The 17,181-nt window shown below is 38.5% G+C and overlaps 1 protein-coding gene across 1 annotated transcript in view; it reads left to right on the top strand.

The window, feature by feature from the left end:
- The window catches only part of LOC309667344 (uncharacterized protein), a 180,913-nt gene that overhangs the window by 87,325 nt on the left and 76,407 nt on the right, over positions 1-17,181 (top strand). The window contains 4 exon segments of the mRNA XM_082475725.1: positions 11,033-11,160; positions 12,293-12,404; positions 13,847-13,896; positions 14,276-14,452. Of these exon segments, the coding sequence (XP_082331851.1) occupies positions 11,033-11,160; positions 12,293-12,404; positions 13,847-13,896; positions 14,276-14,452 (467 nt within the window).

Below are 17,181 nucleotides of genomic sequence, written 5' to 3'. Positions count from 1 at the left end.
GTGAGGTTGGTTCAGTGGCTTGTGTAGGCTTCCTGGTGGAGGGGACTGGTGCCTGTGTTCTGGTGGGGGGGGCTGGATCTTGTCTTTCTGATGGGCAGGGCCGCATCCAGCGGTGTGTTTTGGGGGTGTCTGTGAACTTAGTATGATTTTAGGCAGCCTCTCTGCTAATGGGTGGGGTTGTGTTCCTGTCTTGCTAGTTGTTTGGCATGGGGTGTCCAGCACTGGAGCTTGCTGGCCTTTGGGTGGAGCTGGGTCTTAGCATTGAGATGGAGATTTCTGGGAGAACTCTCGCTGATTGATATTACGTGAGGCTAGGAGGTCTCTGGTGGTCCAATGTCCTGAACTAGGCTCTCCCACCTCGGAGGCTCAGGCCTTACACCAGGCCTCATGTCAGGCCTGAGCCTGTCAGCCACACAGCCAGGTATGTGGGGATTTTCTTGCCTTTTGGGAAGTCTGAGGTCTTCTACCAGTGTTCAGTAGGTGTTCTGTAGGAATTGTTCCACATGTAGATGTATTTTTGATGTATATGTGGGGAGGAAGGTGATCTCTACGTCTTACTCGTCCGCCATCTTGAAGGTCCCCCTGCAATAGGAGACTCCACTGTAGACACCAACCTCCGCAAGAGCTAGAGGTGCAGAGGCATTTTTTTCAGACGGTTTGCAGCTTGCTGGAACGGCAGAAAGGGAGAAAAAGAGAAGATCCTCTAGGGCAAGGGAGGAGAAATAAGACCCACAACTGCAACCACCATCACTTTCGGGACTGGGCCCAATTTACCTATTCTTCTTTTGTCACTTACTCTTTTGGTGTTACATTTAAGAAACCATTGCTTAATCCAAAGTCAGGAAGATTTACTCCTATGTTTTCTTCTAAAAATTTTGTAGTTTTAGCTCTTACATTCAGGTCAATGATTCATTTATGGTTAATTTTCATGTGTAGTGTGAGATAGGGGGTCCAACTTCATTCTTTTGAGTGTACTTATCCAGCTGTTGCAGTATCATTTGTTGAAAAGACTCATGTTTCCCTATTGAATTGTCCTGGCACCCTTGACAAAAATCATTTGACCATAAATGTAAGAGTGTATTTCTGGACCCTTAATTCTTTTTTTTTTTTTTAAAAGAATTTTCACTCCAAAGATAAAAAAGTAATAAAGAGGCAGAGAATCACATAGTTATGCACTAATTAGATTAAGCATACTGATAATATTCCTTTGAAGTTGTAGATGACAAATTTTTCCCTTTTACTTTCTTTTTTTTAATTACATTATGATTTTATTAGTATTAAAATATAACAAAAATTAAAACATAAAGTTATCACATACAGTGCTAGATTAACATTTAAATACAACACATAAAAAAATCACAAAATAAGAAATGAAAAAACAAAACCATGTAAGATTTATTTACACAACAGTGTAAAGCAACTATACTCCAATTTAAAAAAAAAAAAAGATTTATTTAATGTGGTAGGTGTGCTTGCCTGTTCATAAGTTCATTCCAGTCTGGAACACAGGAGGATAATGCTACTCGCATATCTGCTGCACCATTTAATCCATTCCTTTCCTTTGTTTTTTCTGGGTTAAGACTGAAAATCCTAGTTCACACAAACTAGTTGTTGTGAATGGTAATAAGAGCAGCATACTCTTTCGACTTATCAAAGGAAAGTCTTCCTTTATCTTAATCCAAAATGTGATAAACTTAATGTTTCATAATTCTTCAATGTATATGAAGAACTGAGCTGCAATAATTCATTTTCTTCTTCAGGCACCAAGTTGAACTCAATTATTGATTCTGGGTTTCAAAAGGTGAATGCATATTTTACCCAACAATTTTGTCTTAGTGTTTCAAATTTCTCTTCTGGGAATAAATGGTTAAAAGTTTGACATAGAGAAGTGAGCTGCAACAATATCTCTAGTATTATTTTTTCCAAAATGTTTTCATTAATAACATTCTCTTCGATGTGCTGCAAAATCCTTGGAATCGTATAGTAGCTAGGATGGTTGCTTTTTTTTTTTTTAACATCTTTATTGGAGTATAATTGCTTTACAATGGTGTGTTAGTTTCTGCTTTATAGCAAAGTGGATCAGCTATACATATATATATATCCCCATATCTCCTCCCTCTTGCGTCTCCCTCTCACCCTCCCTATCCCACCCCTCTAGGTGGTCACAAAGCACCGAGCTGCTCTCCCTGTGCTATATGGCTGCTTCCCACTACTATTTTAAATTTGGTAGTGTATATATGTCCATGCCACTCTCTCACTTCACCCCAGCTTACTCTTCTCCCTCCCTGTGTCCTCAAGTCCATTCTCTACATCTGCGTCTTTATTCCTGTCCTGCCCCTTGGTTCTTCAAAACCTTTTTTTTTTTTTTTTTTTAGATTCCATATATATATGTTAGCACATGGTATTTGTTTTTCTCTTTCTGACTTACTTCACTCTGTATGAGAGACTCTAGATCCATCCACCTCACTACAAATAACTCAATTTCGTTTCTTTTTATGGCTGAGTAATATTCCATTGTATATATGTGCCACATCTTCTTTATCCATTCATCTGTCGATGGACACGTAGGTTGCTTCCATGTCCTGGCTACTGTAAATAGAGCTGCAATGAGCATTGTGGTACATGACTCTTTTTGAATTATGGTTTTCTCAGCGTATATGCCCAGTAGTGGGATTGTTGGGTCATATGGTATTTCTATTTTTAGTTTTTTAAGGAACCTCCATACTGTTCTCCATAGTGGCTGTATCAATTTACATTCCCACCAACAGTGCAAGAGGGTTCCCTTTTCTCCACACCCTCTCCAGCAATTATTGTTTGTAGATTTTTTGATGATGGCCATTCTGACCGGTGTGAGATGATATCTCATTGTAGTTTTCATTTGCATTTCTCTAATGATTAATGATGTTGAGCATTCTTTCATGTGTTTGTTGGCAATCTGTATATCTTCTTTGGAGAAATGTCTATTTAGGTCTTCTGCCCATTTTTGGATTGGGTTGTTTGTTTTTTTGATATTGAGCTGCATGAACTGCTTGTAAGTTTTGGAGATTAATCCTTTGTCAGTTGCTTCATTTGCAAATATTTTCTCCCATTCTGAGGGTTGTCTTTTCATCTTGTTTATGGTTTCCTTTGCCGTGCAAGAGCTTTTAAGTTTCATCACATCCCATTTGTTTATTTTTGTTTTTATTTCCATTTCTCTAGGAAGTGGGTCAAAAAGGATCTTGCTGTGATTTATGTCATAGAGTGTTCTGCCTGTTTTCCTCTAAGAGTTTTACAGTGTCTGGCCTTACATTTAGGTCTTTAATCCATTTTGAGTTTATTTTTGTGTATGGTGTCAGGGAGTGTTCTAATTTCATACTTTTACATGCACCTGTCCAATTTTCCCAGCACCACTTATTGAAGAGCCTGTCTTTTCTCCACTGTATATGCTTGCCTCCTTTATCAAAAATAAGGTGACCATATGTGTGTGTGTTTATCTCTGGGCTTTCTATCCTGTTCCGTGGATCTATATTTCTGTTTTTGTGCCAGTCCCATACTGTCTTGATTACTGTAGCTTTGTAGTATAGTCTGAAGTCAAGGAGCCTGATTCCTCAGCTCTGTTTTTCTTTCTCAAGATTGCTTTGGCTATTCGGAGTCTTTTGTGTTTCTATACAAATTGTGAAAATTTTTTTCTAGTTCTGTGAAAAATGCCATTGGTAGTTTGATAGGGATTGCATTGAATCTGTAGATTGCTTTGGGTAGTATAGTCATTTTCACAATGTTGATTCTTCCAATCCAGGAAGATGGTGTATCTCTCCATCTGTTTGTATCATCTTTAATTTCTTTCATCAGTGTCTTGTAGTGTTCTGCCTGCAGGTCTTTTGTCTCCTTAGGTAGGTTTATTCCTAGGTATTTTATTCTTTTTGTTGCAGTGCTAAATGGGAGTGTTTCCTTAATTTCTCTTTCAGATTTTTCATCATTAGTGTATACAAATGCAAGAGATTTCTGTGCATTAATTTTGTGTCCTGCTACTTTACCAAATTCATTGATTAGCTCTAGTACTTTTCTGGAAGCGTCTTTAGGATTCTCTATGTATAGTATCATGTCATCTGCAAACAGTGACAGCTTTACTTCTTCTTTTCCAATTTGGATTCCTTTTGTTTCTTTTTCTTCTCTGATTGCTGTGGCTAGGTCTTCCAAAACTATGTTGAATAATAGTGGTGAGAGTGGGCAACCTTGTCTTGTTGCTGATCTTAGTGGAAATGGTTTCAGTTTTTCACCATTGAGCATGATGTTGGTTGTGGGTTTGTCATATATGGCCTTTATTATGTTGAGGTAAGTTCCCTCTGTGCCTGCTTTCTGGAGGGTTTTTATCATAAATGAATGTTGAATTTTGTCGAAAGCTTTTTCTGCATCTATTGAGATGATCGTATGGTTTTTATCCTTCAATTTGTTAATATGGTATATCACATTGATTGATTTGTGTATATTGAAGAATCCTTGAATTCCTGGGATAAACCCCACTTGATCATGGTGTATGATCCTTTTAGTGTGCTGTTGGATTCTGTTTGCTAGTATTTTGTTGAGGATTTTTGCATCTATGTTCATCAGGGATATTGGCCTGTAGTTTTCTTTCTTTGTGACATCTTTGTCTGGTTTTGGTATCAGGATGATGGTGGCCTCGTAGAATGAGTTTGGGAATGTTCCTCCCTCTGCTATATTTTGGAAGAGTTTGAGAAGGATGGGTGTTAGCTCTTCTCTAAATGTTTGATAGAATTCACCTGTGAAGCCATCTGGTCCTGGGCTTTTGTTTGTTGGAAGATTTTTAATCACAGTTTCAATTTCAGTGCTTGTGACTGGTCTGTTTCTATTTTCTATTTATTCCTGGTCCAGTCTTGGAAGGTTGTGCTTTTCTAAGAATTTGTCCATTTCTTCCAGGTTGTCCATTTTATTGGCATATAGTTGCTTGTAGTAATCTCTTATGATCCTTTGTATATCTGCACTGTCCGTTGTTACTTCTCCTTTTTCATTTCTAATTCTGTTGATTTGAGTCTTCTCCCTTTTTTTCTTGATGAGTCTGGCTACTGGTTTATCAATTTTGTTTATCTTCTCAAAGAACCAGTTTTTAGTTTTATTCATCCTTGCTATCATTTCCTTCATTTCTTTTTCATTTATTTCCAATCTGATCTTTATGATTTCTTTCCTTCTGCTAAATTTGGGGTTTTTTTGTTCTTCAGGTGTAAGGTTAGGTTTTTTATTTGAGATTTTTCTTGTTTCTTGAGGTAGGACTGTATTGCTATAAACTTCCCTCTTAAAACTGCTTTTGCTGCATCCCATAAGTTTCGGGTCATCGTGTGTTCATTGTCATTTGTTTCTAGGTATTTTTTGATTTCCTGTTTGATTTCTTCAGTGATCTCTTGGTTATTTAGTAGCATATTGTTTAGCCTCCATGTGTTTGTATGTTTTACAGTTTTTTTCCTGTAATTGATATCTAGTCTCATAGCGTTGTGGTCAGAAAAGATACTTGATATGATTTCAGTTTTCTTAAATTTACCAAGGCTTGATTTGTGACCCAATATATGATCTATCTTGGAGAATGTTCCATGAGCACTTGAGAAGAAAGTGTATTCTGTTGTTTTCAGATGGAATGTCCTGTATATATCACTTATGGACCCTTAATTCTATTCCATTGATCTGTATGTTTGTTTTTATGCCAGTACCACTGTGTTATTGTAGAGTACCACTGTTATTGTAGAGTGCCAGTACCACTGTGTTATTGTAGAGTTATGGTAAGTTTTGAAATTAAGAAGTATGAGTCTTCCAACTTTGTTCTTCTTTTTCAAAATTTCTTCATCTATTTTGGGTCCCTTGCATTTTCATATGAATTTTAGGATCAGCTTGTCAATTTCTTCAAAAAAAAAAAAAGCCATTTGAGATTTTGACAGGGATTGCATTGAATCTGTAGATTAGTGTGAGTACTATTGCCATCTTAACAATATTAAGTCTTCTAATTGATGAATATGGGAAGTCTTTTCATTTATTTATCTCTTTTTTAATTTCTTTCAACAATATTTTGCAGTTTTCAGTGTACAAGTTCTGTATTTCTTTTGTTAAATTAAATCCATAATATTTTATTCTTTTTTATATTATTATAAATGGAATTGTTTTCTTAATTTCATTTTCAGTATTCATTACTAGTATATAGAAATACCGTAGATCTTTTGTCTTGCAACCTTTCTAAACTTGTAAATAGTTTACTCGTGTGTGTGTGTATGTATTCCTTAAGATCTTCTATATAAAAGATTATGTCATCTGCAAATAGAAATGAATTTACCACTCTCTTTTCATTCTGGATACCTTTTATTACTTTTTCTTGCCTAATTGCCCTAGCTAGACCCTCTAGTACAAAGTTGAATAGAAATGGTGAGAGTGGATATTATTGTCTTATTCCTGATCTTAGGAGGAAAGCTTTCAATCTTAAACCATTAAGTATGATGTTAGCTATGAGTTTTTCTTAGATAATTTTTACCAGGTTGAGGACATTTCCTTCTGTTCCTAGCTTTTTGATGATTTTATCATGAAGGGGTTTCGGATTTTATCTGTATGTAATACTCTTCGGCATTTTTTTTTTTTTCACTTAACAGTATATCCTGGAAATCACTCCAGATCTGTTCATAGAGATTTTCCCCCATTTTAAAAAACAACTGTATAGTTTTCTCTTGTGTGTATATACTTGTGAATGTAACTTAAGTGTAAAATTAAATATGACGGGGCTTCCCTGGTGGCGCAGTGGTTAAGAATCCACTTGCCAATGCAGGGGACATGGGTTTGAGCCCTGGTCCGGGAAGATCCCACATGCCACGGAGCAACTAGGCCCGTGTGCCACAACTACTGAAGCCCTTGTGCCTAGAGCCCATGCTCCACAACAAGAGAAGCCACCACAATGAGAAGCCCACACACTGCAACGAAGAGTAGCCCCCACTCGCCGCAACTAGAAAAAACCCACACGCAGCAACAAAGACACAGTGCAGCCAAAAATAAATAAATTTTAAAAAAAATTAAATATGACTTTAGGAAGTCAACTTTCCAGATGGTTCTTAAACATTCTTTAAGCTTTATGAATTCTATATAGCTCACCACATTTACCACTTAGCACAATTTATTTGCCTCTATTTCTCTATTTTTACTCTTTACATTAATAAATAAGTATAAGTTTATGAGTATGGCAAGAATACTCAATCTCCACTTCTACTGCCAAATACTAATGCCCATAGAAATCAAATACTGAAGTAGAAAATAGGGATAGAGTGAGTTGTATTGATTTTTAAAAATTCAACGCCCCAAATCTTAATTCAGTACCTACTTTAAGTTAGGCTCATCAGATAATACTGAGGTACGATTCATACTCCTGAGGAACTTACATCTGGTGTATAAAAGGGGGAGAGGCTCATAAGTGGTTCAAATACAAGGAATAGTAGAGGTTCAACAAGCTATAGAAGGAATTTAAATAAAAGAGAGGTCACATCTGGGGAGCCAGGAAGGGCAGCACAGAGTGACGGGGGGGCATTTGGGAAAACCTGAAGGATGAGTTTTTTGACTGGTAGAGATGACCCTTCAGATACTCAAGCATAGTATGAAAGGGCAGATGAGTACTAGGAAAAAATGGGAAGCCCAGCTTGACCCCACCTGTGGTTTTCATGCACAGTTGACATATGGAATTTTTTATTCAGTTAACTTAATCTTATGAAGAATACCAATATGTAAGACAGATGTAAGTGGGGTTTTCCAGGTTGAGAGGCTTATAAGTCACTCCCTGAGATTCATCCAGGAAGCAAATGGTAAAAGTCACTGGATAGGAGGACAGAGCAGGGTGGGAAGGCATTAGAGTAATAGCCTGGAAAGACTCACAGCAAAAGGAGGGGTAGGAAGGCATTAGGGTTATTTATATACATATGAATATGTGAATATATATAGTAATATATATGTGTGTATATTTATATACTCTTATACAAATGTGGGACAGAAGAGGTCTAATGATATAGTAAGGAGGAATAAATGATGGAGACATCGAGAAGGAACAAGAGGAAGGGAAAGGAGGAAGGAAGGAAAGAGACAGAGAGAGAATAAAATTGTTACTGTTATCAAAGCCAAAGATGGAGAGTGTTTCAAGAAGAAATGAGTCACCATGGAAGAGGTACAGGTGGCAAATAAGCACATAAGACAGTGTTCAACAGCATTAGTTATTAGAGAAATGCAGTTAAAACCCCAGTGAGCAACAACTGCATACCCACTAGACTGGTTAAAAAAAATTTTTTTAAACCTCTTTATTGAAGTATAATTGCTTTACAATGGTGTGTTAGTTTCTGCTTTATAACAAAGTGAATCAGTTATACATATACATATGTTCCCATATCTCTTCCCTCTTGCATCTCCCTCCCTCCCACCCTCCCCATCCCACCCCTCTAGGTGGTCACAAAGCACCAAGCTGATCTCCCTGTGCTATGCGGCTGCTTCCCACTAGCTATCTATTTTACATTTGGTAGTGTATATATGTCCATGACACTCTCTCACCCTGTCACATCTCACCCCTCCCCCTCCCCATATCCTCAAGTCCATTCTCTAGTAGTAGACTGGTTAAAATTTAAACTAACTATTTTGAGTCTTGGCAGGATGTGGAGGATCTGGAACTCTAATACACTGCTGATGGGAATGCAAAATTGTCAGTTACCTCGGAAAACAGTTTGGCAGTTTCTTAGAAAGTTAAACATATATTTACCATATGATTCAGCCATTTTACTCCTAGGTATTAAGAGAAATGAAAGCACATGTCCATACAAAGACATATGTAAATGTTTATAGCAGCTTTATTTAAAATAGCCAAGAACTGGAAAAACACCCAAATATCCATCACCAGGTGAATGGACAAACAAATTGTGGTATATTTGTACAATGGAGTATTACTCAGCAATACAAAGAAATGAATTATTGACATCTACAACAATATGGATGAAGCCAGACCAAAAAAAGAATATATACTGCATGATTCCATTTATATAAAATTCTAGGAAATGCATTCTAACCTATAGTTGCAGAAAACAGAGCAGTGGTTGCTTGAGGAAGGGGGCTGGGTGGTTGGGATGTCTCTGGTCATTATTTTGATTGCAGTAATGGTTTCACAGTTGTATACATATGCCCAAACTTATCTAACTGTACACTTTAAGTATGTGTTGTTTATTGAATGTCAATTATACCTAAATAAAGTTATTATTTTTAGGAGGAGGAAGAGGTGAAAGAGCAGGAGGGAGAGGAGGAAGAAGTTGATAGTGTTAAATGTAGAGGGAAGAACCAGAAGAGTAGGAATTAAAATGAGGCTATTTTATATTCTCAAAAGTTCATTGCTGACTCTGAGAGAGCAGTTCTAAGGGGGTTAGAGTCCAAAATACCATATACTGGGTGGCTTAAACAACAGAAATTTATTTTTTCATAGTTCTGGAGGCTAGAAGTTCAAGATCAAGGAGCCAACATGATCAGCTTCTAGTGAGAGCTCTCTTCCTTGCAGATGTCTGCATTTTCACTGTCCTCACAAGGCAGAGAGAGAGAAAGTTCTGGTGTCTCTTCCTCCTCTTATAAGGACACCAGCCCTATCAGATTCGGGCCCCACCCTTATGACCTCATCTAACCCTAATTACCTCCCAAAGGCCCCATTTCCAAATACCATCACTGGGGGTTAGGGCTTCAACGTAAGAATTTAGGGGGAGACACAAACATTTAGTCCATAATAACTCTTTAAGAAATTGGGTCAGAATTGAAGAGGAAGCTTGAGGGGTCGGAGAATTAAGAATAAAATAGATGAGATCATATTTGTAGGAAGGGACTGGAAAAAAGGAAGAAATTGAGGATAGAAACAAAAGATGGTCATGGTTGGGATTTTGAGTGCAACTTGAGGGAGTCAAGGATTTAAGGGTTCAACTTAGCAGCTTCTATGGTCCAGGCAAGGCGGTGAGCTAAGTGATGGATATACCTGAGCTCATGGATCCTCTCAGCAGCCCTAGGAGATGGAGGACATCATCCCCTTTTTCTAGGTGAGGAAACAGGTTTTGAAAGGTTAGGGAACAGAGCCAAGATCACCAGCTTGAGTGTCAGCACTAGGATCTGATTACAGAGCTTATTTTCTTCCCTCTTAGCTCACTCATAGCCTTTTGAAGACCTCTTGAGTCTTCTGAACTGGTATATTCTACTATTTCCAGGAGACTGGGATAGCCCAAGAGTCTTCAGAAAAAGTCAAGATGGAAACTTTAGCCTTTTTAACCCCAGATTTTTTTCTTTTGTCTCATTTTCCTTAAGTGTCCTTAGTAATTCAGCTATGGAGAACTTATTTCTTTCTTTGAAGAAGAATAGTCTTTCCTTTGAAGGCTTAATATTTTTCTTTTAGTTAGTATTTTAGAAAAATGTAAAAGAATTCCATCCATCATGCCCTGTAGCTCCATAACCAATAGGAATATTGCAAGATACAGATTTCCCTTTTTTTCCTTCCCCCTCTTCCTTCCTCACCCTCCCTCCACCTCTCCCTCCCTCATTATTACATTGTGCAGGGCAGCATATACAGCCCACCTCCATCTGCTTAGGCTATACAAGAATGGGCACCCTGAGATGATTTTTCAGATCTTGCAGCCATGAAGTTCATCAGCTGTATTTCTTGAGAGGGCACTATACAAAGCACTACAGCTAGCCACCTTGTAAAATGGAGAGTTTTTTCTCAGAGCACCTTAGACAACTCTATTCTGGAAATAGTCACACTTAGTGCCTCACCCCTTCGTTGTGCAAAATGGTATCTCTCTTCTGTTCGCTCCCTTACTCTCTCCTCTCCTCCCCTTCTCTTCTCTCCCTTCCACTCCCTCCCACCCCCAGTGTATCCAGACATTTACATTATATTTGGGGTCAGTTATGGCTGTGAGATAATTTTACAGTCAGTACCACAGGACTTAAAATCCAACAAATTTAATTCACTTTGGTTTGAAATATTTTAAGAAATAAGTTCAGGTCTGAGAAATCATAGTGGAATGGGTCCAACCAGAAGAAGAAATTCCAGAATTGTGAATGGCATAGAAAGCATGCTGTTAGCCGCAACTCCAAAAGTTCAGACACACTTATTCATCCTTCAGAAAGATTCCAGGCTACCAAAAGGTACTGCATGGGGGTGGCGGTGACGGGTTGTTTATAATAACAAAAGTATCCTCTTTCAAGTCAGTTAATAACAGTATTATGGGACTGAAGGATGCCTAAACTCCCAGAGTCACCAGCATGTGTTAAATTTTTAAGACCTTGTCTGAAAACGTTATAAAACACCGAGAAGGCTCAGCTCCTTCTAATATGCTCCAGTCTGTGAAGGAGAGTCAACAGTTCCTAATTTCAAACTCTTTTCTCTTCTCCCTCTTCTCGTTTCTCTTTCACTTCCCTTCTTCCCCTCCTTCTTCCCTCTCTCTATATTTTTCAAATTCCAACGAGGGTAGAACATAAGGAAGAATATGAGCATGTCCAAATTTTCCACATCTATCTTAAACAGAAAAGCACAGAACTACCCTCACTATTCTAACAAGGGTTTTTCCATTGCTTAGAATAATAGAATAGTACATTGTTAGAGAGGCACGGCCTCTACAGACATATATCTGTAAACCAGGGTTTCCCTATTATATCTTGATCTCATATTCTGTAATAATTTGTATTACAGAATATGAGATTTGTATTCTGTAATAATTATGAATACTCTGAATATTTTATTGAGGCATACCAATGAGACTCTAGTCTAATTCTGGCAAATTTAGAATGAAAAAAAAATAACAGGCAAAGCTACTCTACTCCTCAAGATGCCATTAATCTGACACATGGCCAGAGTTTGAGTGCTCTAAATTCACATTCCCAATGTGTGGATGGGAGATTTAAGACCAATGTGTCTAGTCAAGAGGACCCTTAGGAGGCCACTTCAGTCCAGGTACCCCTACAGTTCAGACCAGGAGGGCACAAAGGGACCTTGGGAGTACAAACACTGGGCCAGGCTATGAAGTTTGGGAGTGAGGAGGGACTGACGATGCATGCTTCAGGCACATGGGGGTCCCCAACAAGGATGGTGACATATCAGCAGCCCCAGTGAATATAAGAGAAACACTTGGAGCAGGTAAGAACCACAGAAACAGAGCCACCTGATCTCCTGCTGCAGTGCCCAGTATGCAGCCCCAGCTGTTCCTGTCCACCAGAGTCTTATTGTTATATGTCCATTTACCTCCTGCCTTGGGCTCACATGTCTCTGTTCACTTGTCAGGGCTCTGGAAGCTTTCGTGTCTATTCAACTAGAAAAGGTGGGGCTGCGGGACATGATGCTGAATGCCTTCCTCCTCAGGAAACAAGCCATGGCTGACAGAATGAAGAACCTCGTGAGTGTAGTAAGAAGGGCTCCCTAAAGATCGCATCATCTTTTACATTTGAGCAAATAAAAATTCTTAACTTGGAACCTGTTGCTTTCAACCTATTTGGATAGAACCATTGAAAATATAAAGAAATGAAAAAGAGAGTTCAATAAGAAATAGAAAGGAAGGAATTCAAGCTAATTGCAGTCTAGTTTTTAAAATATGTGCATTTTTCCAAGGGCACATTTTGTTTTGTCGCTTTCTAAGCAGAACTAGTTTCAGCACCTGCTCTGGAACATTTGACAACTCCTGAGTGACCCACAGGTGCTTAGGGGGTTTAGACAAGGTGTGCAAGGGCTCTTGCCATCAAATTCACCTGTTATCTTGGTTTTTCAGACACTACCACCATGTTTCTATTAAACAGTTTTATACTAACCTAATCTTTTGAAAAGTATTATGAAATTCAAACCTTTGTCAATTAAAAGTGTTGCTTAATTTTATGTATATTATTTCATTATTCATTAATTTTTTGATGAAGAAGTCCTTAGGCTAATACATAGTTATTTGGGAACGAAATGACAAGGTTTACAATCTCTAGGCTTTGTCCATACCTGTGACTGAAAAGGAAGGACTTCAATTTACCTAATCAAGTTCTACAAATTGGATATGATGGAGGCTAGACCTTCTAGATTACTGCTGAGCAGTAATGGGGGCAAAGGACTCCTTTTGATAAGTAATTAAGTAAATTACTTTGATAAGTAAATTACTATTTTAACTAAAATATTCAAAAAATATTGACCAAGTGAAAAATATATTAGCTCATTAACTGCCCTTTAGGAATATCCGATGCCTATCAGATTAGAAAGGGTTCAGACAATATAATTGTCAGTTTTGTCAAGGTCTGGGATTTTAGCCTACTTATAAGCTAATAAGTTAGCCTGTTACTGTTCTGAGGATGCTGGCAGAGGACACAAGACTCCTAGGTCAGAGACAAAGAACTTTGTTACTCACAGCAGAGCCAGCCTCATGAGCCTCATGTTTGTGTCATTTCCTTTTGCCTCCCAAGTCCCACAGGGGCAACATGGAGGAGCCTAGGTACACGCAGTTTTGTGTCACAGTTGAGTAACATTAAGCTTGGGAACCCATCTCTTTTATAGCAAACCTGCTCTTTTTTCTAGAGAGAGATGTTACCTCATCCCTCCAGACTGCTCTCTGCAAACATAATCCTGAGAAGTGGTTCAGGTAAAGAGTGGTAAGGGCCTTGAATTCTTGGCATACTCATAAGATGTGCTGGAGTAGGAAAGACCCACAGAGGAATATCTCCCAATAGGTTGACCTTCAGAAAGAATATCTCAACTTGTGGCCTTCTCCTCCTTTAAGTTAGCTATAAGTTTGTACAGATGTATTAGCTTGGGGAATTCTTATAGCCAACTGTCTAATAGGAAAACTGTCATTCTCTTTTATCACAGGATGAAATTGGGAAAGTCAAGAGAGACGTTATAGTTGAATATTGCCAGAAGTAAGTATAGTATATGTGAACTACACAGGCTGATTTATGACTGTGAACTCAATAAACAACAGTATTATACAGAAATCCATACAATTAATCAGCTGGTTTGTGTTTAAATAAGCCACAGTCCTACTGGATAAAAGCAAATTAAACTGTCTTCTGACACACACAGGAAGCAGTATCAGAAGTGACAGCTAAGAGACACTTGGAAGAGATCCATGCCTCTGCCTTCAGACAATAGCAACCTGACCAAGACAGAAGTTTCTTCTTGACAGAGGTCCTCTATTCTCTTTGAAAAGTCTCCAGGGACTTATATCCTGGAACTTCCGTGAGAGATGGAACAACTTGGATTCACCTCTGCACATCATCTCTTCTTCTGACTTTTTAGATTCAACCGCCACATGTCTCACTATGCTCTTCGGGGGCAGATCATGGCATACTGCAACAGCCTGAGAGCCCTGCTGGACGATTTCCCTACCATCAGAGATACCTTTTTCGTGGTGGGACAACCACAAGAAAAGAAGGGGTCGAGGGACTCCAAGGAGAGCCTCAAGACTGACCCCAGGTGCAGAATTTTCTTTAGAGCTTGTTATTCCCCCTCCCCATCCCACTTCTCCTAGGGGAGAGGTTTGTTAAGTTTGGTATGGAAATCTTGCTCCTTTTAACGTATTTAACCTTGATCTTCTGGTCCAGAAGGGGAAAAGAAAGAGCTAACACTCCAAGAATAAGCATATCTTTGTATTTGAACGCAAAAAGAGTTCTTTGTTTATGGGCTGTTTGACTGCTTTTTCAATCTATGAAGTTTCGTTTACCCCTGGAGTACCCAGAGATTTTCATCAGTCACACCCTTTTACATAAGCCAGCATCTAAAATAAGCAAACAAATAAGTAAACTTAATCTGGAACTGTTCTGGCTTCAAATATTTTACTCAGTGGAGTAGAAGAAATATTCAGGAAAAAACAAAACAAAACAAAACAGTGATACTCCAGTGCTTTGGATAAATCAGTGTCCTTCTGCACTTCACTGATAGAGAAAAATATATATATGTAGAATGATATTAAGTGATAAGAGTGGAGCTGCTTCCATACCACCTTATCATGCCTTATCCAGTTTTCCAGATGTTCGTAATTCAGCCTACCTAGAGTTCATTCACTTGGATGGAGGATTTGGCATACCTGTGTTGTAAGTAATCAAATTTCCTTTGAGGAAAAGAAGGGGGTATTACACAGTTACACAGCCTCCAAGAGGGAGCAAAAACACCCTATAGGGTGAGCTGCCTTCCCTCCTTACTCTTTCCCTTTTGGCGTGGCACAGAGTTTAGTTCTGAGTAAGAGTAATAATAAATATGATCACAGAACAGAAAGATGGAAGGGAATTGAAAGACCATTTGTATCAGACCACTCTTTCACTCATTTATCATTCATGGATTATTCAACCATTATTTGTTCAGTGCTTACTTAGTACCAAGCACTTTGTTATGTATACTGGAGTTACAAAGGTGAATAAGTCATTTTGACTCTGGCAATAAATTCAGTCTAGTGGAGGAAATCTCTACAAACAAGTCACTTCAAAGATTTCAAAGATAACATGTTAGAGTTATGTGAAAGTCCTGTGAGGACACAAAAGAGGAAGTGTTAAACTCTAGCCCAGGGCCTCAGGGAGAAAGTCAAAGAAGAGGTGACAGGTAAGTTGGAGTTCACCAAGGAAAAGGTGATGATAGAACAGACTAGAGAATGCTAGAGAATCAAAGAAGTTGAGTCTCTGCCCTTGGCTGACTGATAGCTGGCTATCAAAATAGTGGCCAGTCTGACCTTGATACTTATAAGGTGACCAGTCTGTGGATTACCAGTGTTTTGTCTCATGAGCCCAGCCAGTAAATTCACTTGGGTAGAATTCAGGATTTACCTAATGGAAGAATGCATTAGAGAGAGAAGCAGGGCAAAAAATACCTCAGGAGACGGATGATTTTGCTGAAAGTTTGACTGGACATCTATTGCCCAGTGAGGCCGAAGTGCATCTTTCTTTCATATAAAAACATCACAGGATAATCCTCTAAGACTTCTTAGTTCCATTTTCTCATCCACCCAATAGCCACGTCAACCATTTATAAACCCAACCTACATTTGAATCAAATTTTTAAAATAGTTTACAGAACTCTAACCGTGAGTTCACTGCCTTCTTATTTAGGATAAATGGATTACGGAAGTCTATTTTGGTTTCTGATCTGTTTTATTTGCAGCCACCAAATAAGGAGGTCAAGATGTAGAGAGGGGAAAAAAAAAATCTCTCCAACTTGCAGGTTTTGCTCTATTCCGTTATTGGGTTTTTTTGTTCGTTTTTTTGTTGTTGTTGTTGTTTTTTGTAGATGATGTATGTTACCTAAAGATTAAGGGAAACAGTCATTTAAGGGGGAGAGGCTAGAGCCCTAAATCATCTGGTCAGTTAATGTGTGATCATTTCAGGACAGGGCTTTGGTCTAGGAAAGTGTGAGCAAAGGGAGTGCCCACCCAGAACCCAAGTCATATAGTCAGGCAGTGGATGAACAGCAACTGATACAGATTCAGCAATTCTCCACTACCCCCATCTCCTGCTTCCTAAAATCTCTAGATTTTAACATGTCCCTTTTAATACACTCACATGAAATGGAGCATGGAGAAAGGAAGTTCTGTCTTCTATGGAAGTTTGGAAAAGGTACTGTATATAATTCTAACGCTAACCCTAACCCTAACTCCAAAGTCTATGATTCCATGCATTGAGTATTAATAAGAAATGAACCTCAGCCACAAGAAGGTATAGTAGAGAGAGCCATGCCCGAGAATTAGAATGTTGGACTTTACCCGGCTCAGTCATAAGTTGTTCTGAGGTCTTGGGCAAATCACTTTTCATCAATCTCTGGATTTCAACTTTCCATCAAATAAGTGAGGAGATTGCAGCAGCTCTCTGAAGTTAAACATGCTAAGTTTCTTAGTGCTAAATTGTCTAGAGCTTTATTCCAAGGAATAGGACTGCTCAGGAAAGACTTGCTGGGAAGGGAGCCATCTAAGAATGTTCATGAAATGATCGATGGGAATCATCCCAGGTCAAGATTAACTAGAGATAAAGGGACAGAGTTGAGGAATGAGGGTCATGGAGAACAGAGGTCCTCACCTTATTCCTAAAATAAGGAGTTGTGTTAGATCAAGGATAAGAAATGTTTTATTTTAAATGTCAATTCTGTGTCCTGCTGTATTAGTGTCCTGCTGAGGACTCTAAGACATCCCAAGCTTGTGAGATTGTTGTGATTGATTGGCAGTG

The sequence above is a fragment of the Balaenoptera physalus genome (assembly GCF_965194825.1).
Source record: "Balaenoptera physalus genome assembly, chromosome: 9".
Taxonomy (NCBI): domain Eukaryota; kingdom Metazoa; phylum Chordata; class Mammalia; order Artiodactyla; family Balaenopteridae; genus Balaenoptera; species Balaenoptera physalus.
The sequence above is the reverse complement of the archived record's forward strand: the minus strand, read 5'-3'. Positions and strand labels throughout refer to the sequence as shown.